The sequence below is a fragment of the Ranitomeya imitator genome, chromosome 5 (assembly GCF_032444005.1).
Source record: "Ranitomeya imitator isolate aRanImi1 chromosome 5, aRanImi1.pri, whole genome shotgun sequence".
Taxonomy (NCBI): domain Eukaryota; kingdom Metazoa; phylum Chordata; class Amphibia; order Anura; family Dendrobatidae; genus Ranitomeya; species Ranitomeya imitator.
Window position 1 is genome coordinate 3,100,422 of NC_091286.1, and position 21,880 is coordinate 3,122,301.

The following is a 21,880-nucleotide window of genomic DNA, read 5'->3' on the forward strand; positions in this document are numbered from 1 at the left end:
TGTGATAAGTAAGTGCCCCCCCCCAGCGTCCCTGTCCCGTGAGTTTGCTGTAAGAGTCTGATGGAAATTTGATAACTGTTCCATCAAAATCCGAGAATCCAGAATTATTGGGATATAGTAAAACCGACACCGATATCCGTGATGTAACATAGTAACATAGTTAGTAAGGCCGAAAAAAGACATTTATCCATCCAGTTCAGCCTATATTCCATCATAATAAATCCCCAGATCTACGTCCTTCTACAGAACCTAATAATTGTATGATACAATATTGTTCTGCTCCAGGAAGACATCCAGGCCTCTCTTGAACCCCTCGACTGAGTTCGCCATCACCACCTCCTCAGGCAAGCAATTCCAGATTCTCACTGCCCTAACAGTAAAGAATCCTCTTCTATGTTGGTGGAAAAACCTTCTCTCCTCCAGACGCAAAGAATGCCCCCTTGTGCCCGTCACCTTCCTTGGTATAAACAGATCCTCAGCGAGATATTTGTATTGTCCCCTTATATACTTATACATGGTTATTAGATGTCATCTCTGCCATCCCACCATTACCCTTGGGAAGGGTCGGCCAGTTACAGACCAACTCGTACACAGTTCCGAGCATGCTCCAAGCACTAGTGGACCATGGCTGGACAGCGGGCGCTAGTGGATGGACCGTGGCTGGACAGCGGGCGCTAGTGGATGGACCGTGGCTGGACAGCGGGCGCTAGTGGATGGACCGTGGCTGGACAGCGGGCGCTAGTGGATGGACCGTGGCTGGACAGCGGGCGCTAGTGGATGGACCGTGGCTGGACAGCGGGCGCTAGTGGATGGACCGTGGCTGGACAGCGGGCGCTAGTGGATGGACCGTGGCTGGACAGCGGGCGCTAGTGGATGGACCGTGGCTGGACAGCGGGCGCTAGTGGACAAGCATTTGGCGAATTACAAAACTAAAGGGTCATTTATCTATAGGATCCTGCCATTTTATATAGGAATAAAGAAGAGGGAACTGAGAAGAGTAGATCACATAAGTGACCTCAGGCCAGAGCTGCCCGACCGCGGCATGTGGGGGAGAATCATCGGGGAGGTGGAAGCGCCCGCATCTGCTGGGTCATCAGCTGAAAAAATCCTCCAAAAACAACGGAGGTGGCTACATGGAATGGGTTCTGTCCATCCTGGACTAAGTCTTCGATGCTTAATATCGTACCCTAAGGAAGGTATATAAATGTGTGTAGGGACATATGTCTAGGGATAATGTAACATCTGTCCTGAAGGCAAGTCGCACCTAGGTGTTAATAGGTACTTCCTTGGGACTAGTAGAAATTCTCCAGATCTCACCAGGAGGTCTGGCTAAGGCCAAGAACAAAGGAACACTTGACACCTCTGAGGTCTTGGAGGGGAGATGCTAAATTGCGGCCTGAGGTAATCTATCCATGAGAACCTCTCCACAAGAGAAAATAATATATTCATTGGGGCCGTGGCCCAATCAAACAGGCGGCAGTTATGATATTGGCCTGAGGGGCCGGTCTAGAAACGTGATCTCAGACCAAAGTTATAAATTTAGGCTGCAGACAGAGAATTGGGTTCACATGTGAGGGCAGCCTGAGAAGCTGATGTGTTCCACCAACTCCGGTTCTGTGTAGACTACAGGAAATTAAATGTACTGACTACATGTGAGGTCTACCCCATGCTGAGGATAGATGAGCTGTTAGAGCAGCTAGCTAAAGCATCATACCTTACCATCATGGAACTAAGTAGACATCTGTACCTAAGCAGGAAGGAAACTCCTGCCCAGAGAAGTGGCTTATGCCACCATTGAAAAAGTAAGTTTGGCAATTGTGTGGGCTCTGCAGAAGCTGCAACCATACCTCTATGGGCGCAACTTCACCGTGATCACGGATCATAACCCACTGAGTTGGCTCAACCGAGTAGTTGGGGACAATGGGAAATTGCTTAGATGGAGTTTGATACTTCAGCAATATGATTTCACAATTCAGCATAAGAAGGGAGTTGATCATGGCAATGCCGATGGCCTGTCTCGCCAGGGTGGGGCAGAACCAGATACGTGCTCGGGAGCTGACCTGTAAGTCAACCCCCATGCATGTTCATAAGGAGGGAGGTGTGGTGAAATGTGTGTGTGTGTGTATATATATATATATATATATATATATATATATCTCTGTGTGTAGGGACATATGTCTAGGGTTATATGTGTGACCAGTGATAATGTAACATCTGTCCTGAAGGCAAGTCGCACCTAGGTGTTAATAGGTATTTCCTTGGGAATAGTGGGAGTAGTAGAAATTCTGTCTCCAGATCTCACCAGGAGGTCTAGCTAGGGCCGAAAAGAAAAGCAACATTTGGCACCTTCTAGGTCTTGGAGGGGAGATGCTAAATTGCGGCCTGAGGTAATCTATCCGAGACCCTCTCCACAAGAGAAAATAATATATTCATTGGGGGCGCGTCCGTGGCCCAATCAAACAGGCAGCAGTTATGATATTGGCCTGAGGGGCCAGTCTAGAAACCTGACCTCAGGCCAAAGTTATAAATTTAGGCTGCAGACTGAATTAGGTTCACATGTGAGAGCAGCCTGGGAAGCTGATGTGTTCCACAACTACATTCACCCCCCCCCCCCCCCCTCAGGGAGCAGAAGCAGACTACCAGTTAGATGATTTCTGTAAGTTTTTCTCCTGTTTATTTTGACACGGTTTTGCATAAGTTGTATGTCTTTTATCATATTTTTATACCTTTTTCTTATTGTAAGCATTGAACTTTTAGCTATTAAAGTATAAAACTTTTAACAAGTTGAACCTTGAATGTTCTAAAGAATCCATAGCTTAAAGGAGTGTGAGCCTTATGAGTGATAGACATATTTTTATTAGTATTATTAGTCCGGGACTCATCGCTTGTGTTCGGTGAGTGGTGACAGCGTGTATGAGCGGGTGTGTGGCCTGGGTCGGTGTGTGATTTATGCTCCCATTACAGCATAGGACAGAGGTTGAATGCTGGACTGAGAGTGGGGAGATAGATTAACCCTTGCAGGCACAACCCCCAAGTCACGTGTGTGAGCAGGCACGTGATGAATAAGTGACACCACGGAGAAGGGATCCATGACAGAAGGCTCTTACTCCTAGCTGTGATGTCTACATGGCCAAGATCTGATAATCTGCGCTGAGAGGAATCCGAAGGGCTCATGCCCATGTGTGCAATAAAAGGATCCGATATCAGGACGAAAAAACCGGGCGAGAGTCATACGAGTACAATACATTCGATAGAGAAGAAAAGCCGGCGAGTCATCTGCCGCGTTCAATAAAATCACAGCAGGAGCTGACAGGATACAGTAGAGCAGAATAGGTATAGACACATAGAATAGATAGATATATAGATGGCCGTGACGCACACACATATGCTGTATGTACTTTTGTATAAGCCGAAACTGTGCCACGGAAAACGTATTGACTCGAGTATAAGCCGGGTATGCCTAGCTCCTCATCCCCATCCGTGTCTGCCTGGCTCCTCATCCCCATCCGTGTCTGCCTGGCTCCTCATCCGTATCCGTGTCTTCCTGGTTCCTCATCCCCCATCCGTGTCTGCGTGGCTCCTCATCCCCATCCATGAGGATGCTGGGGAAGTCTGCTCTTGGGTCAGTATCTGGGTTGGAGGTCTCTGTGAGTTGGGTGAGTAGGTTTGATTTTACACTTGTATCCTCATATAGTTTGTTTTACACACACAAACCCAGAGACGTGCTGGAGACCAGTTACAAAAACAGATCTGATGGATAAGACCAGGCCTAGGACAGACAAGATGGCTCCGGTAGTTGACAGCTCCGAAGACTCCAGCAGTCAAGAACATGAGAGATCAGATACTGAGAGCGAGACTGACACAGAGTGGGAACAAGACCCTGCTTCCAGTCAGGCAACAGGTGAGGTGTGCGATGTCCAATCTGGCAAGGGAATGCCATACATATATAATGTGTATCCTGCTCTGAATCCTTCTGTGCAGCTAATGTCTCTGGCCCCTCCACATCCCTCTGTGCAGCTCATCTGTGTTGGGCCCCTCTGCAGCTGATCTGTGTCGGGCTCTGCGTCCCTCTGTGCAGCTGATCTGTGTTGGGCCCCTCTGCATCCCTCTGCAGCTGATGTGTCTCAGGCCCCTCTGCATCACTCTGTGCAGCTGATGTCTCTGGCCCCTCCGCATCCCTTGGTGCAGCTGATCTGTGCGTCTCTATATCCCTCTGTGCAGCTGATCTGTGTCGGGCTCTCTGCGTCCCTCTGTGCAGCTGATCTGTGTCGGGCTCTCTGCGTCCCTCTGTGCAGCTGTTCTGTGTCGGGCTCTCTGCGTCCCTCTGTGCAGCTGTTCTGTGTCGGGCTCTCTGCGTCCCTCTTTGCAGCTGTTCTGTGTCGGGCTCTCTGCGTCCCTCTGTGCAGCTGTTCTGTGTCGGGCTCTCTGCGTCCCTCTTTGCAGCTGTTCTGTGTCGGGCTCTCTGCGTCCCTCTTTGCAGCTGTTCTGTGTCGGGCTCTCTGCGTCCCTCTTTGCAGCTGTTCTGTGTCGGGCTCTCTGCGTCCCTCTTTGCAGCTGTTCTGTGTCGGGCTCTCTGCGTCCCTCTTTGCAGCTGTTCTGTGTCGGGCTCTCTGCGTCCCTCTGTGCAGCTGTTCTGTGTCGGGCTCTCTGCGTCCCTCTGTGCAGCTGTTCTGTGTCGGGCTCTCTGCGTCCCTCTGTGCAGCTGTTCTGTGTTGGGCTCTCTGCGTCACTCTGTGCAGCTGTTCTGTGTCGGGCTCTCTGCGTCCCTCTGTGCAGCTGTTCTGTGTTGGGCTCTCTGCGTCCCTCTGTGCAGCTGTTCTGTGTCGGGCTCTCTGCGTCCCTCTGTGCAGCTGTTCTGTGTCGGGCTCTCTGCGTCCCTCTGTGCAGCTGTTCTGTGTCGGGCTCTCTGCGTCCCTCTGTGCAGCTGTTCTGTGTCGGGCTCTCTGCGTCCCTCTGTGCAGCTGTTCTGTGTCGGGCTCTCTGCGTCCCTCTGCAGCTGTTCTGTGTCGGGCTCTCTGCATCCCTTATTAGTTTTTATTCTCTTCATTGGGGTTTTCTAGTTTTTCTTTTGATGTTTTCATCTTCTCTTCAGACTTTTCTGCAATGTCTTTTGAGGAGATCATTAGTGTAAAGAACAAAATGGGGACTAAAGCTTTCTACAAAGTGGTGCAAGGATCTCGAGAGGGAAAGTCGTCAGCTGATAGCATGAAAGCAGATAAGAGCAGGTAAGTGTCGGGAAGTTAACCCGGTCTTCTACCTGTCTGTAACATTCGAGGTGGTTGCCGCCTTATACTGATTACATTACCGGCTTCAGCCGCTGAGGTCCGGTGGTGACACTATATGTAGGGGTTCTTGCTCTAAACTGCACTGTTATTTCTATGGTTAGGACTTGTGATATTGATATAAATGATGTATTGTGTATCTTATGTTCCTGCTTTCAGACCCTTAGAAATGTCCTCTAAGAAACCAGTCCCTTTTCTGAGGAAGGTGGTCCCGGCCAGGAAAAGGGTAAGAAGTCTTTTGCTATATGCTTAAGTGGGTTTTATCCTTTGTATGATCTACTTGTTAGACGTCTCCCTGACCTCATGCTGGCCTCAGGGTGTTCATCTGTGATCTGAGGAAAGCTCCCACAGGAGAAATAATACATTATTCCACTCCCTCTGAAATGTGGGATGTGTCAGGAATGTGGCCACACTCCTCATATTCACCCTATAAAACATGCTGGTGAAGTCTCGACTCTGCAGTAGATCGGACATTTGTGGACTGTATTAAACTCATTCCTAACCAGGTAGTCTGAGCACAAGATCTGCTTGCTGTGCCGCCCTCTGGACTGACGTCACTGACTTGCCACCTTCTGAACTGACGTTATTGACTTGCCGCCTTCTGGACTGACGTCGTTGACTTGCCGCCTTCTGGACTGACGTCGTTGACTTGCCGCCTTCTGGGCTGACGTCGCTGACTTGCCGCCTTCTGGACTGACGTTGTTGACTTGCCGCCTTCTGGACTGACGTCGTTGACTTGCCGCCTTCTGGACTGACGTCGTTGACTTGCCGCCTTCTGGACTGACGTCGTTGACTTGCCGCCTTCTGGACTGACGTCGTTGACTTGCCGCCTTCTGGACTGACGTCGTTGACTTGCCGCCTTCTGGACTGACGTCGTTGACTTGCCGCCTTCTGGACTGACGTCGTTGACTTGCCGCCTTCTGGACTGACGTCGTTGACTTGCCCCCTTCTGGACCGACGTCGTTGACTTGCCGCCTTCTGGACCGACGTCGTTGACTTGCCGCCTTCTGGACCGACGTCGTTGACTTGCCGCCCTCTGGACCGACGTCGTTGACTTGCCGCCCTCTGGACCGACGTCGTTGACTTGCCGCCTTCTGGACGGACGAACGGACCCCTTGATATGCTACCCCTTGGACTGTTGTGCCACCCTCTGGACCTCTAGAGAACATGTGCTTTTCTTTTTAGATGCAGCGTGATCCTCGATTCGACGACCTCTCTGGAGAATTTAAACCAGATATTTTTGAGAAGACGTACGGGTTCCTGGACGACATCAAGAAGAAGGAGAAGGAGGTGACTTTTTAACATGTAGAAGATAGTGATTAGTCAGGGCCGGGTGTGAGAGGAAAATGCAGATGCAGAAATGCATCTCCCTGAGCAGAGAGCGGGCAGGTCAAGAGTTGTTGCAGCTGCCTGAGACAGGCCAGCATGGGGCTGCTCACTCTGCAAGCGACCCCTTCTTTGGGTGCAAGAGATTTCTGTTTGAGAAGGAGATATTCCTGACATTGATGCAGCATATTCTTCCCATCCACCATGGTTGCAGTTTGGAACATAGAAGCTGAGATGACTGCTCTCTGCTGGTACTGCCACGTGGCTGCGGAAGGCACAGTACAGCCATGAGCGATAAGAAGCTGTCACCTGACAACCAGCATCGTGGCCATATGGTGCCTTGTTGTGCGGGTGTCAATCTTTCCTTTCTTCGCTGATCCTTGTCACTCTTTTCACAGACTTTGGAGAAGAAACTTCAGAAGACTCGTGACCCAGCCTTAAGGGAGCAGCTGACCAAGTTGTTGCTCAGGATGGTAAGGAATATTTTTAGGGGTCGGCGACCAGGAAACCCAAGAGCTAATCTTAAGTGGTGTTTGTGTTCATATTTAGGATCAGCAAGAAAAAGCTGCAAAACAGAAGCAGAGGCTCCGGGAAAAGGAGGCAGAGTTCAAGAGGCAGCAGAGAGAACGCGCCCAGCAGGGAAAGAAGCCACTCTACCTTAAGAAAAGTGAGTGCAGTCACAAAACAATGGCGGTATTATATTACACCAGTATCTAGATTATGCTGCCAGGAGAAACTAATGCTATGTGGAGTCCTACTATTGAGCTGTGTCCCACCTGGGTGACTCCCCGCCTTAAGGTAGGTCGTCTGTAATCATCTGCCCCACATGCCCCCAGCAGCCAGAACCCTCCCATGAGTCTCAGTGCGGGGTAGCTGCAGTTCCCGAGCATGCCGTCCAGAGGAGATGCCCAGGATCTTGGTGCAGCCTTGGCCTATCCTCTGTCCAGCACGGTCACAGGTCTACATGAAACGTGGTTCTTGTGACATCAGCAGGATGGTGCAATACGTGCTGAGAATATACAGTACTGCTCAAAAGTCCACACTGCCCTGTAATACCCTTCTCCTGTCCGCTGCGCCATCCCTTGACTTTAATAACCTGTGTAATACCCTTCTCCTGTCCGCTGCCCCATCACTTGTCTGTCATAACCTGCTCCTGTCTGCTGCTCCGCCCCTTGTTCATAATATCCTTTTGTCTTCTGCTCCGCACCTTGTCTTTAATAACCTGCTTTTATCTGCTGCTCTGCACCTTGTCTGTAATAGCCTACTCCTGTATGCTGCACCGTCCCTTGTCTGTAATGACCTGCTCCTGCCTGCTGCGCAGTCCTTTGACTGTAATCTGCTTCTGTCTGCTGCGCCGTCCCTTGTCTGTAATCTGCTCCTGTCTGCTGCGCAGTCCTTTGACTGTAATCTGCTTCTGTCTGCTGCGCCGTCCCTTGTCTGTAATCTGCTCCTGTCTGCTGCGCAGTCCTTTGACTGTAATCTGCTCCTGCCTGATGCGCCGTCCCTTGTCTGTAATGATCTGCTGCGCCGTCCCTTGTCTGTAATGATCTGCTCCTGTCTGCTGCTCCGCCCCTTGTCCGTAATATCCTTCTCCTGTCTGCTGCTCCGCACCTAGTCTGTAATACCCTTCTGTCTTCTGCTCCTTGTCGTTAATAACCTGCTTTTATCTGAGGGCAGCACGGTGGCGCAGTGGTTAGCACAGCAGCCTTGCAGCGCTGCAGTCCTGGGTTCTAATCCCACCCAGGACAACATCTGCAAAGAGTTTGTATGTTCTCTCCGTGTTTGCGTGGGTTTCCTCCGGGTTCTCCGGTTTCCTCCCACATTCCAAAGACATACCGATAGGGAATTTAGATTGTGAGCCCCATCAGGGACAGAGATGATAATGTGTGCAAAAACTGTAAAGCGCTGCGGAATATGTTAGCGCTATATAAAAATAAAGATTATTATTATTATCTGCTGCTCTGCACCTTGTCTGTAATAGCCTTCTCCTGTATGCTGCACCGCCCCTTGTCTAATTACCTGCTCCTGCCTGCTGTGCCGTCCCTTGTCTGTAATGACCTGCTCCTGTCTGCTGCGCTGTTCCTTGTCTGTAATGATCTGCTCCTGTCTGCTGTGCTGTCCCTTGTCTGTAATCTGCTCCTGCCTGCTGCGCTGTCCCTTGTCTGTAATGATCTGCTCCTGTCTGCTGTGCTGTCCCTTGTATGTAATCTGCTCCTGCCTGCTGCGCTGTCCCTTGTCTGTAATGACCTGCTCCTGTCTGCTGCGCCGTCCCTTGTCTGTAATCTGCTCCTGTCTGCTGCGCTGTCCCTTGTCTGTAATCTGCTCCTGTCTGCTGCGCCGTCCCTTGTCTGTAATATCCTTCTATCTGCTGCGCCGCCCCTTGTCTGTAATCTGCTCCTGCCTGCTGCGCTGTCCCTTGTCTGTAAGGCTACTTTCACACTAGCGTCGTACGTTGCTTGCAACGTTTTTTTGTGCGTCGCGGCCGGAACTCCGCCCCCTCCTCCCCGCCACTCACAATGGGGCAGCGGATGCGTTGTAAAACTGCATCCGCTGCCCCCGTTGTGCTGCTTTGTCACAGGATGCGTCGGTACGACGCATTGGGACTGGCCGACGCTAGTGTGAAAGTAGCCTTATCTGCTCCTGTCTGCTGCGCTTTCCCTTGTCTGTAATGACCTGCTCCTGTCTGCTGCGCTTTCCCTTGTCTGTAATGACCTGCTCCTGTCTGCTGCGCCGCCCCTTGTCTGTAATGACCTGCTCCTGTCTGCTGCGCCGCCCCTTGTCTGTAATGACCTGCTCCTGTCTTCTGAGCCGTCCCTTGTCTGTAATGACCTGCTCCTGTCTGCTGCGCCGCCCCTTGTCTGTAATGACCTGCTCCTGTCTTCTGAACCGTCCCTTGTCTGTAATGACCTGCTCCTGTCTTCTGAACCGTCCCTTGTCTGTAATGACCTGCTCCTGTCTTCTGAGCCGTCCCTTGTCTGTAATGACCTGCTCCTGTCTGCTGCGCCGCCCCTTGTCTGTAATGACCTGCTCCTGTCTTCTGAACCGTCCCTTGTCTGTAATGACCTGCTCCTGTCTGCTGCGCTTTCCCTTGTCTGTAATGACCTGCTCCTGTCTGCTGCGCCGCCCCTTGTCTGTAATGACCTGCTCCTGTCTTCTGAGCCGTCCCTTGTCTGTAATGACCTGCTCCTGTCTGCTGCGCCACCCCTTGTCTGTAATGACCTGCTCCTGCCTGCTGCACCGTCCCTTGTCTGTAATAACCTGCTTTTATCTGCTGTGCCTGCAGGTGACATCCGGAAGCTGCAACTTGTAGACAAATATCAAGAGCTGAAGAAAAAAGGAAAAGTGGAGAATTTCCTGAGTAAGAAGAGAAAGAGAAATTCCATTAAAGACAGAAAACGACTTCCCAGTCAGCAGTAGCCGTGCCGATTAGCTGCTCCTGCGTCCCTCACACATAGTCTCTTCTAGGACATTTATGGCTGTGTACATGAGCAGATGGGGGAGAGTGTCTTCTGATCACTGCATCTCGTGTGATGCTCATCAGGTGTGGAGCCTTCTCAGCTCTGCACATTAAGTGAACCCATATGGATAGGCTGTTGTCTGCTCTGGAGCTGTGCAGGGGCTGGGACTGCGGGCCGGTATGGAGCTGGGCGGGGGGCCGGGGCTGCGGGCCGGTATGGAGCTGGGCGGGGGGCCGGGACTGCGGGCCGGTATGGAGCTGGGCGGGGGGCCGGGACCGCGGGCCGGTATGGAGCTGGGCGGGGGGCCGGGACCGCGGGCCGGTATGGAGCTGGGCGGGGGGCCGGGACCGCGGGCCGGTATGGAGCTGGGCGGGGGGCCGGGACCGCGGGCCGCTATGGAGCTGGGCGGGGAGCCGGGACCGCGGGCCGGTAGAAGCTGGGCGGGGGGCTGCGACCGTGGGCCGGTATGGAGCTGGGCGGGGGGCTGGGACCGTGGGCCGGTACGAAGCTGGGCGGGGGGCTCAGGAGGCTCAGATGAACATACAGCAATAAGATGACATGATGAGAAAATTGCACAGATCCAGAGTGCGTATCTAGGAGATAAGCTGTTCAGAAGGTCATAGATGTTGTGCCAGTCCAGGCATTCAAAGAGGACTTAATTAATAGGAAGGTGCTTGATCTGTGCAGAACAAGACAACCAACAAATAAATGGAAAATAATAATAATAAAACAATAAAGCTGAGAAATATTAAAAGAAAACCATACATGTTAGGGGAAAGAAGTGACACGTGAGATTCATTTAACACATTGGGAGTTCTGGTTCCCAATTCAACAATCCATTTAGTCTTTCTTTGATGCAAAGTTTTTTTGATGTTGCCCCCATGAATGACGTCGATGCCACAGACCATACAGGTCTTGGGATTACTTCCGAGATCGATGACCACAGTCTTCGCTGCATCAATAATAATAATCTGCTCTCTGACTCTCACCCTTGATGTGAGTCTTCTGTAGATCTTCCTGCAGCCGCATGTGGTGCAGTAGACTACGTAGGAGCTGCCCTTTTATATGCATCTTTTACTATTCCCCCTTTCAGAGAATCTATCAGACAGATCCCTTGCCTGTTTTTCAAAATCTGCCTGAGAAGAGCGAATCTGCCTCATCTTGAGGAATTCACCAACGGGGAAGGCCCTGAGGCTATGTGCACACGTTCAGGAATTTTCGCGTTTTTTCGCTATAAAAACGTGATAAAACCTCCCAAAAAATGCTGACATTAAGAATCCTATTATTTTTTGTGCACATGCTGCATTTTTTTTCCGCAGCAGACTCTGATTCCGGAAAAAAAACGCAGCATGCTCATTCTTTGTGCGGAATCGCGGCGATTCCTCACACATAGGAATGCATTGATCCACTTACTTCCCGCATGTGGCTATGTCCACCACGCCGGAAGTAAGCGGATCACGTGCGGATGGTACCCGGGGTGGAGGAGAGTAGTGTCACGATATTGTATGAGATATCATATAAGTTTAGTTTCTCTTGTTAGCCCAAGCTGTGGGCTAAAACCCCCCTTCCCTTTTACTCAGGCAAGAGCTTGCCTTGTCAATGTATGTGGGGGAGTTTTATTGAAGAAAGGTATTTACGACTGGCATAGCTGCAGTGGAAAGTTGTGCTAGCTAAAACCGGTCTGATTTCCTTCTGTAAATGCAAGTCGTCCTTTGTTCCATTATTGTAAGATATTGGGCCAACGATTTAGGCTAGAAAAAGGAAAAGTACATATTGTTAACATTCGTCGGCGGTTCTCTGTCCATCACGAACTGTCGCACCTCAGCTGGGCAAAGATGTAAGAACTGGTCTTTGATCATCAGGTCTCGCAGCTGTGCAAAGGTGGTCACTGACAGTCCTTGGGTCCACTGGTCAAAGTGGGTCCCCAGTCCATGTGCCACATCACTGTAACTGTCGTGTGGGCCACGTTGGAGGTTCCGGAACTTTCTATGGTAAACCTCGGGTGTAAGCTGGTACTTTGTTACCAGGGCCTGCTTGATGGCCTCAGTCACCATCTTGTTCTTGAGGGAGGGCAGCAAACGCCTCCAGAGCTTTGCCTCTCAGCCCTGGGGTCAGGTATCGTGCCCATTCATCTGTAGGCAGCTGGTACTGTCTGCAGGCTTTCTCAAAGGCCCGCAGAAAAGTGTCCAAGTCCCCGTCCTTTTCCATAACAGGAAAGTGATCGGGTCGGGGCTTCGGTATCTGAGTGCTGCTGGGCTCATGGCTCCGGGTGGTGGAGGGCATCTCCCGTTCATGCTCTCGCTGGGCTTCGCTCTCGGCTCTCTCAGCCTCCCGCTTGGCTTGCCGCTCGGCTCGGGCCTCCTGCCAGTACTGCTGAATCAGCTGCCGACGTCCCTCATGGTCGTCAGTGGGGAATTTTTCCAAGGCCGCCTGCAGGTGGGGGTCCAATTCGCCCTGATTACTAATAGTGCTGGCATCCAATGGTTGGACCTCTGCTGCAGCACCATGTTCGCTTGTGCTGGCTTCTGTGGCCACTGGGCTCTGAGAGTGGTCTAGAGTGGCTTCCCATTGCACCAGATCTGCGACCAGTTGGGCTTTGTTTTTGCCTGCAAAGTCAATGTGCTGTGACTTGCATTAGGCAATAAGGATGTCTCTGGTCTGCTGCTTATAAAAGGTTTCTCCCAGCCCAACCATGGTTGCCAAATAAAAGATAGGACAGAAAAACAAAGAGGAAGGGATAATAACCAGTACACACAATTGTCTCAGGACTAATAAACACTGAGTTCGTTCTCCAAACTTATTTGTGCAGAGTTCTCGCAAGAACGTTGCAAGTTTTTAGTGAGAGGAATGATCACTCAAACCACATCACTAATGCTCTAAGATCCCACCGCCTTGCCACCAATTTGTCACAATTCACACCGTGACCGTCACCCCCACGTCACGGGTCGGGGTGACTTTAGGCCAACAGACGGCTATCACATGTGCAGGGGAGCTTATCCTAGTTATCCCTCCACTCCACAATGTGATGAAAAAACACACACAAGGCTATTGACCTCTTAGTTTACAGCAGGGGCTTATTCTAGGTATCACACTTCTCTTCAATATACCACATACTGCAGGGATTTATGTATATCCCGCTTACAGTTCCACTTGAAACTTGCAGCTCTCTGGCGCCCCCTTACTCTCAGGTCAGATTAGGTACTGCACCTGGGGTAATTAGTCGCCAGAAAGGCTGCCTGCTATGTACTTTCTATTGGGCACGCTGCAGGGACGCGATTAACTACTCCCACTCAGGCAGGAACAATAATTATCAACGCCGCAGTTGCTACAACGTCACCCAAAGGCCCGCACACAGTATGCTGCCACCAGCTTCGATTAAACGGGTCCGAAGCTAACCCAAAACAGTAGCGTAATTCCCTTCAGAAGACTCCGGGTACGTTTTAGAGCAGGAAGAACGACTAGTATTAAATATTATACTCCGTCAAAGGTTTAAGGCAGTGTTTATAAAAAGTCATATAAAGATGTTACAATATGAGACAATTGAAAATATGTACAAGGCAATTATAAAAATAACGGGTTAAATGAGAAATCAACACTTACATATGTTCAGAGCATTGCAGGCAACCAAGCTAGTTGGTGGAGTTTCCATCTGTCCCAGTGCATTAGGACTCTGGTTAGGAACAGCTCTTCAAGTCAGGCTCACTTAGGCTCCAGCAGACAGCCTCACTGCCGGGGTCTGGCAAAAACTTATAAACCGCATCCTGTGACATCACCAACAGGGCTGGCATACCCAGACCCTCCTCTCTCTTCAGTTTAACTAAATTTAACCTAAATTTGTCTAATGCCTGTAACTCCGCTACAGAACATGTTATAGTCATAACAAACCCAGCATTCATCTCGTATTACCATTGGCATTCTAATGAGATCAAATATGTCCTATTTGTGATGCATAATTACAGAGAAATCCCTACTTTTTACCTGATGGAGTTAGAAGCTCGTGTTTAGAGTGGCTGACAGAACCGCCGACGAATGTTAACAATATGTACTTTTTCTAGCCTAAATCGTTGGCCCAATATCTTACAATAATGGAACAAAGGACTTCTTGCATTTACAGAAGGGAATCAGACCGGTTTTAGCTAGCACAACTTTCCACTGCAGCTATGCCAGTCGTAAATACCTTTCTTCAATAAAACTCCCCCACATACATTGACAAGGCAAGCTCTTGCCTGAGTGACAGGGAAGGGGGCTTTTACAATATCGTGACAAGGAGACTCTCCTCCAGGCCCTGGGAACCATATAATTGTTTAAAAAAAAAAATTTAAATAATAAATCGTGATATTCTCACGTTCCCGCGTTCCCGGCAGCCTTTCCGCTCCTTGCGATGCTCCCGTTCCCAGTGATGCTTTGTGGCAATGACCTGTGATGACGTGCAGTCTCGCGTGATGCTACGTCATCTGGGGTCATTGCCGTTAGGCATTACTGGGAACGTGAGGAGCGGGAAGACAGCCGGGGACGCCAGAAGGAGAGAATATCATAATTGTTTTATTTATTTTTTAATTATTTTTAACAGATCTTTTTACTATTGACGCTGCATAGGCAGCATCAATAGTAAAAAGTTGGTCACACTTGTCAAACACTATGCTTCACAAGTGTGATCAACATTTCAATCAGTTTTCCAAGCAATTCTACAGATTGCTTGGAAAATGCAAACATTCTGCAAGCTAATTACGCTTGGAAAACACTAGTGTTTAGCGGGAAAACGCATGCCAATTCAGGGAGTTCTGGAATTGCCGTGGAAATTTCTGCAGCAATTCCGGACGTGTGCAGCTAGCCTTATAGTTGACTGATCATGAGCAGATTCTGTGTGCAGTAATGCATTTACCGATTTACTCTTTGTATAGACATCAGTCTGTAGGCGAGATCGTTGGTCTACCTCCATGCTGATGTCAGGCAAGTCTATTATGTTAGGATCATATTTGAATAGAAGTTGGATGTTCTAATGATTCTGATTGAGTTGGTTTATGGACCTCTCCAGCTCCATCACTGAACTTTGCCAAATAATCAACAAATTGTCAATGTTTCTTTGCCAGCACTGCACATGGTGGGCGGCCTGGACCACTGTCGCCAAACAAACCCCACTCCCAGAAACCTAGAAAGAAGTTATCATACGTGGGCACCCAGGCTGTACCCATGGCAGTGCTGCAGATCTGTAAAATAAATGATCTCTAAGGTTATGTGCACACGTAGGAAATGTGGTGCAGAATTTTCTGCACTAAATCTGCATCTCCTGGCAGAATCCGCAGCTGCATTTTTTTATGCAGATTTTACCACTGTGGATTTCTATAATGGAGGGGTGCAGAAACGCTGCAGAACTGCACAAAAGAAGTGACATGCACTTCTTTGAAATCTGCAGCGTTTCACAGCTTGCACAGCTTTTTTTTTCACATTGATTTACATTGTACTGTAAATCACAGTGCAGATCTGCAGCGTTTCTGCTGCAGTTCTGCACTAAATCTGCATCGTGTGCACATACCCTAAAAGCAAAAAACTGTGTGTGTGCTGGACTTACCTACCTGTATATCATGTTCTGTACTATGCTGCTGCTGCCAGTGCACCCATTGTATCCTCCGAGTATTTTTTAGTGCTCCGAGATTTAGTTTTCATCGCCGCAGCTGAATGATTTACAGCTACTAGCCAGCATAAGAACGTGGGGATTCCCTAGCAACCAGGCACATGTACTTATGCTGGCTAACAGATGTAAATCATTCAGCTGAGGCGATGAAAACTAAATCTCCGAGCACAAAACAATACTTGGAGGACCCCGAGCATGCTGGGAAATCTCGAGTAACGAGTATATTCGCTCATCACTAATCATTTGTTTTTACTGTTTTGTATTTGTTTATGGCTGTTTAGAAGTAACAGTTGTAATATTCATTTCCTCATCCGCTGGGATCTGCCATTTTTTATACCTTTAAAAATTACCTTTTATTACACCATTTAAAGCAATCACATGTGACGCTTTACCAGGCAAAGGACTGGATGTCTGACCTAACATGATGAGCTGCTCGTATGCTACCGCGTAACCTCAATAAGTGAGCCTTGCTCACCCTATTAAACCCTAGATTCTTACGTGCCTTGCTGCGGAGGTCGGCACCCCCGCTCACCCTAGAGAATCCCTATAAATCCCTACTCCCCACCGATAAGTTAGAAAGGATTACCTCTAAAGGAGGCAACCTAATTCTACAAGTGACCTCTATAATAGGGGATTGCATCACAAAGGTTAACCTAGCATACATTTGTCCTCGGAGGGGGGGGGTGTATACGGCGCTGTGCTCCTGTACTGGGGTGTATATGGTGTTGTGCTCCTGTACTGGGGTGTATATGGTGTTGTGCTCCTGTACTGGGGGGTATATGGTGTGGTGCTCCTGTACTGGGGTGTACAGTGGGTACGGAAAGTATTCAGATCCCTTTACATTTTTCAGTCTGTTTCATTGCAGCCATTTGGAAAATTGACAAAAGTTCATTTTTCTCTTTAATGTTCACTCTGCACCCCATCTTGAATGGAAAAAACGCAGAAATATAGAAATTTATTCGGACTCCCATGACAGCACTACGCGAGAGGGGATCCGCCCTTAAGGAACAGGAACCCTACAGATACAAAAGGGCGGCACCTCTCCCATGCATCAGTTGGTTTCCTGTTCCTGGAGGGACTGGATCCTACAGAAGATTACTGGCAGGGATTCCAGGCCGGCCGGACCGAATCAGGTAGCGAGGGGGTCTCCTACCTCGGCCGGTGCGGGGTACCTGAAGTAGACACGGTGGCTCTGGCAGGGCTGCACGGCAGTGTCTGATCAGCGTGGAGCGGTCGCCAGGGGGTGTCCTGTCTCCGGAAGCCGGCGCGTGGTATGTATAAATGTTCCCCTCCCTTGCTGCGCTGGGGGGGCTCTGGGGGGTCGGCAGCATTGTGGGGGCGCCCTCGGAGTCTCCTGCATGGTCTCGGTCTGTTCACAGTGCTGACAAGGAAGCGCTGTGGACTAAGGGTGACGTCGGAAGGCGGAGCCAGTGGTGACTTCCGGGTCACGGAGCTTCTGCGCATGCGCAGGGGCTTCAAGATGGCGGCGCCCACCGGGAAATGTGCGCCGATCACCCTCAGGTGTCGGCTGATCCCCTGGGGGGAGAAGAGGGGGGGTAATTGGCTGAAGAGCGCGGCATAATTACGCTGGCCGGAGGAGGGGCTATATGTCGGCTCCAGGTGCGCGTTCCTTGCTCCTGGTCTCCAAACTGAAGATGGAGTCTGATCAGGATCAGCAGCCTCTGCTGCTGGATGAAGTGCCTCAGAAATCCATGTGAGAAAAAGAGCGATGGATCTGGCCGCAGAAGCTCCTTCAGACGGGTCTGGAGCGTCAGCCAGAAAAGATCCCCCTCGTACTTCGGTATCTCTTTGGGTGTGGGCAGCCACTGGTAAGTGATCTTCGAGAAAGTTCACTTAGTGACTAGTGTCCCCTCATATGTTTTGTGCAGGGAAGGAAAAGCGTCGGCAAGGCGAAGCATAGGGAGTGTGCCATCTGCGGGGTTCCCTTGCCTGACTCACACCCTAAAAAACTGTGACCCCTTTATCCAGCAGACGGTGAGGTCCTGGAAGGAGGGGAGGGGGTATAGCATGTAGATCTTACATTCTAGTCTACCTTACTTATCCCCTTAGGTAGCAGAAGAATCCTCTTCTATTGCGGCCAGTCTAAAGGAAATGGTTAGAATGGAGGTCAAGCAGTCCATTAAGAACCTTTCACAGACAGGAGGCTCTAAGCAAAAAACTCAGTGGGCATCTGATTCGTCTGTGGATAAGGACAGGAGCGAGGAATCGGACGATTCAGCAGCATCATCCTCTTCAGAAGAAGACGCTGCTCGGTTTTGCTTACCCTTAGAGAGGATAGACAAATTGATAAAGGCGGTCAGAGGCACAATGGGTATAACGGAACCCAAGCCTCAACTATCTAAAGAACAAATGATGTTCAGTGGATTAGAACAGAAAAAGCGCAGAGTCTTTCCTTTGAATGAGAAGATACAGGAACTTATCAATAGGGAGTGGAGAAAACCGGAGAGAAAAGGCTCCTTACCACCTGCGCAGAAACGTCGGTACCCTTTTGATGACCCAGCAGTGGGTAGCTGGGAGAAGGCCCCAAAGCTGAATGCAGCAATTGCCAAGGTAGCAAAGCGATCCTCTCTCCCGTTTGAGGATATGGGAACGCTTAAAGACCCCCTGGATAGGAAAGTGGATACCTTCCTAAAGGGGACCTGGGAAATAGCAGCTGGCTCCTTAAGACCTGCGGTAGCATCAACCTGCACGGCAAGGTCAATGATGGTCTGGCTGGACCAGTTAGAGACCCAATTAAAACAGGGGGCCTCTAGAGATTCTATACTTTCAGCGTTACCTGTAATCCAGGAGGGGGCGGCTTTTTTATCGGACGCCTCAATTGACTCCGTTAAGTTGGCAGCTAGAGCAGCAGGACTTTCTAATGCTGCAAGGAGAGCCCTATGGTTGAAATGCTGGCCGGGGGATATGCATTCGAAAGCAAAGCTCTGCGCTATCCCTTGTAAAGGCAAGTATTTATTTGGGCCTACCCTGGATGAACTAGAGAAGGCAGGGGATGACAAGAAAAAGTTTCCCAACCTTTTCAATCCATATTGTCGTCCCTTCAACAAAAGAAGGTTCAATCGGGGAGGAAGGCGCACCTTCTCACCGGGTAGAGATCGTCCCAGATGGGAGGATAGGCGAAAACGAGGTACAGGTCTCATGTTTCGCCGTAACCCGACGGAAAACAAAAAACAAGACCAATGACTGGCAATTCCAGTGGGAGGGAGACTGTTGCAATTCTCGGCAGAATGGTCGAAAATCACAAACCGCGTTTGGATAAAAGACACCGTTTCCCATGGTCTCAAGCTTGAATTTGTTCATATTCCACAGGACAAATTCAAGTTAACACCTTGGCACTCATCTCCCACTGAACAATTCGCCTTAGAAGAAGAAGTGAGGACTCTTTGCTCCAAAAATGTTTTGGTAGAAGTGCCGTATTCTCAGGCAGGGAAAGGGTTTTTACTCTCCCCTATTCCTAATCCAAAAGCCGGATAAGTCTTATAGGACCATTATAAACCTTAACCCCTCTGTGACCTTAGACGTACTATCCCGTCGAGGTGCCCTGGGCTTATCTGACCCTGGACGGGATAGTACGTCATAGCCGATCGGCCGCGCTCACGGGGGGAGCGTGGCCGATCGCGGCCGGGTGTCGGCTGCTTATCGCAGCTGACATCCGGCACTATGTGCCAGGAGCGGTCACGGACCGCCCCCGGCACATTAACCCCTGGCACACCGCGATCAAAGATGATCGCGATGTGCCGGCGGTGCAGGGAAGCATCGCGCAGGGAGGGGGCTCCCTGCGGGCTTCCCTGAGACCCCCGGAGCAACGCGATGTGATCGCGTTGCTGCGAGGGTCTCACCTCCCTCCCTGCTCCCTCCAGCCCCGGATCCAAGATGGCCGCGGATCCGGGTCCTGCAGGGAGGGAGGTGGCTTCACAGAGCCTGCTCAGAGCAGGCACTGTGAAGGCTGCAGCGCTGCATGTCAGATCAGTGATCTGACAGAGTGCTGTGCACACTGTCAGATCACTGATCTGTGATGTCCCCCCCTGGGACAAAGTAAAAAAGTAAAAAAAAAAAATTCCAAATGTGTAAAAAAAATAAAAAAAAATATTCCAAAATAATGAAAAAAAAAAAAAATATTATTCCCATAAATACATTTCTTCATCTAAATAAAAAAAAAAAAAACCAATAAAAGTACACATATTTAGTATCGCCGCGTCCGTAACAACCCGACCTATAAAACTGTCCCACTAGTTAACCCCTTCAGTAAACACCGTAAGAAAAAAAAAAAAAAGAGGCAAAAAACGCTTTATTATCATACCGCCGAACAAAAAGTGGAATAACACGCGATCAAAAGGACAGATATAAATAACCATGGTACCGCTGAAAGCGTCATATTGTCCCGCAAAAAAATAAAAAAGTTATAGTCCTGAGAATAAAGCGATGCAAAAATAATTATTTTTTCTGTAAAATAGTTTTTATCGTATAAAAGCGCCAAACCATAAAAAAATGATATAAATGAGGTATCGCTGTAATCGTACTGACCCGAAGAATAAAACTGATTTATCAATTTTACCAAACGCGGAACGGTATAAACGCCTTCCCCAATAGAAATTCATGAATAGCTGGTTTTTGCTCATTTTTCCTCACAAAAATCGGAATAAAAAGCGATCAAAAAATGTCACGTGCCCGAAAATGTTTTCAATAAAAACGTCAACTCGTCCCGCAAAAAACAAGACCTCACATGACTCTGTGGACCAAAATATGGAAAAATTATAGCTCTCAAAATGTGGTATTGCAAAAAATATTTTTTGCAATAAAAAGGGTCTTTCAGTGTGTGACGGCTGCCAATCATAAAAATCCGCTAAAAAACTCGCTATAAAAGTAAATCAAACCCCCCTTCATCACCCCCTTAGTTAGGGAAAAATAAAAAAATTTAAAAAATGTATTTATTTCCATTTTCCCATTAGGGCTAGGGTTAGGGCTAGGGTTAGGGTTGGGGCTACAGTTAGGGTTGGGGCTAAAGTTAGGGTTAGGGTTTAGATTACATTTACAGTTGGGAATAGGGTTGGGATTAGGGTTAGGGGTGTGTCAGGGTAAGAGGTGTGGTTAGGGTTACCGTTGGAATTAGGGTTAGGGGTGTGTTTAGATTTGGGTTTCAGTTATAATTGGGGGGTTTCCACTGTTTCGGCACATCAGGGGCTCTCCAAACACGACATGGCGTCCGATCTCAATTCCAGCCAATTCTGCGTTGAAAAAGTAAAACAGTGCTCCTTCCCTTCCGAGCTCTCCTGTGTGCCCAAACAGGGGTTTACCCCAACATATGGGGTATCAGCGTACTCAGGACAAATTGGACAACAACTTTTGTGGACCAATTTCTCCTGTTACCCTTGGGAAAATACAAAACTGGGGGCTAAAAAATAATTTTTGTGGGAAAACAAAAAGATTTTTTATTTTCACGGCTCTGCGTTATAAACTGTAGTGAAACACTTGGGGGTTCAAAGTTCTCACAACACATCTAGATAAGTTCATTGAGGGGTCTAGTTTCCAATATGGGGTCACTTGTGGGGGGTTTCTACTGTTTAGGTACATTAGGGGCTCTGCAAACGCAATGTGACGCCTGCAGACCAATCCATCTAAGTCTGCATTCCAAATGATGCTCCTTCCCTTCCGAGCCCTCCCATGCGCCCAAACGGTGGTTCCCCCCCACATATCGGGTATCAGCGTACTCAGGACAAATTGGACAACAACATTTAGGGTCCAATTTCTCCTGCTAACCTTGGAAAAATACAAAACTGGGGGCTAAAATATAATTTTTGTGGAAAAAAAAATATTTTTTATTTGCACGGCTCTGCGTTATAAACTGTAGTGAAATACTTGGGGGTTCAAAGCTCTCACAACACATCAAGATGAGTTCCTTAGGGGGTCTACTTTCCAAAATGGTGTCACTTGTGGGGGGTTTCTACTGTTTAGGTACATTAGGGGCTCTGCAAACGCAATGTGACGCCTGCAGACCATTCCATCTAAGTCTGCATTCCAAATGGCGCTCCTTCCCTTCCGAGCCCTCCCATGCGCCCAAACGGTGGTTCCCCCCCACATATGGGGTATCAGCGTACTCAGGACAAATTGGACAACAACTTTTGGGGTCCAATTTCTCCTGTTACCCTAGGGAAAATACAAAA

General features: G+C 49.2%; 1 protein-coding gene across 1 annotated transcript in view; it reads left to right on the plus strand.

Moving 5' to 3' along the window:
* Positions 1-10,164, plus strand: part of LOC138681014 (kelch domain-containing protein 3-like) — a 100,017-nt gene extending 89,853 nt beyond the window's left edge. Inside the window, exons 10-15 of the mRNA XM_069768203.1 lie at positions 5,093-5,225; positions 5,442-5,508; positions 6,468-6,572; positions 7,007-7,081; positions 7,158-7,275; positions 9,892-10,164. Coding sequence (XP_069624304.1) covers positions 5,093-5,225; positions 5,442-5,508; positions 6,468-6,572; positions 7,007-7,081; positions 7,158-7,275; positions 9,892-10,025 — 632 coding nt within the window. The 3' untranslated portion in view covers positions 10,026-10,164. The remainder of the gene's footprint in view (positions 1-5,092; positions 5,226-5,441; positions 5,509-6,467; positions 6,573-7,006; positions 7,082-7,157; positions 7,276-9,891) is intronic.
* Positions 10,165-21,880: the final 11,716 nt, after the last annotated feature.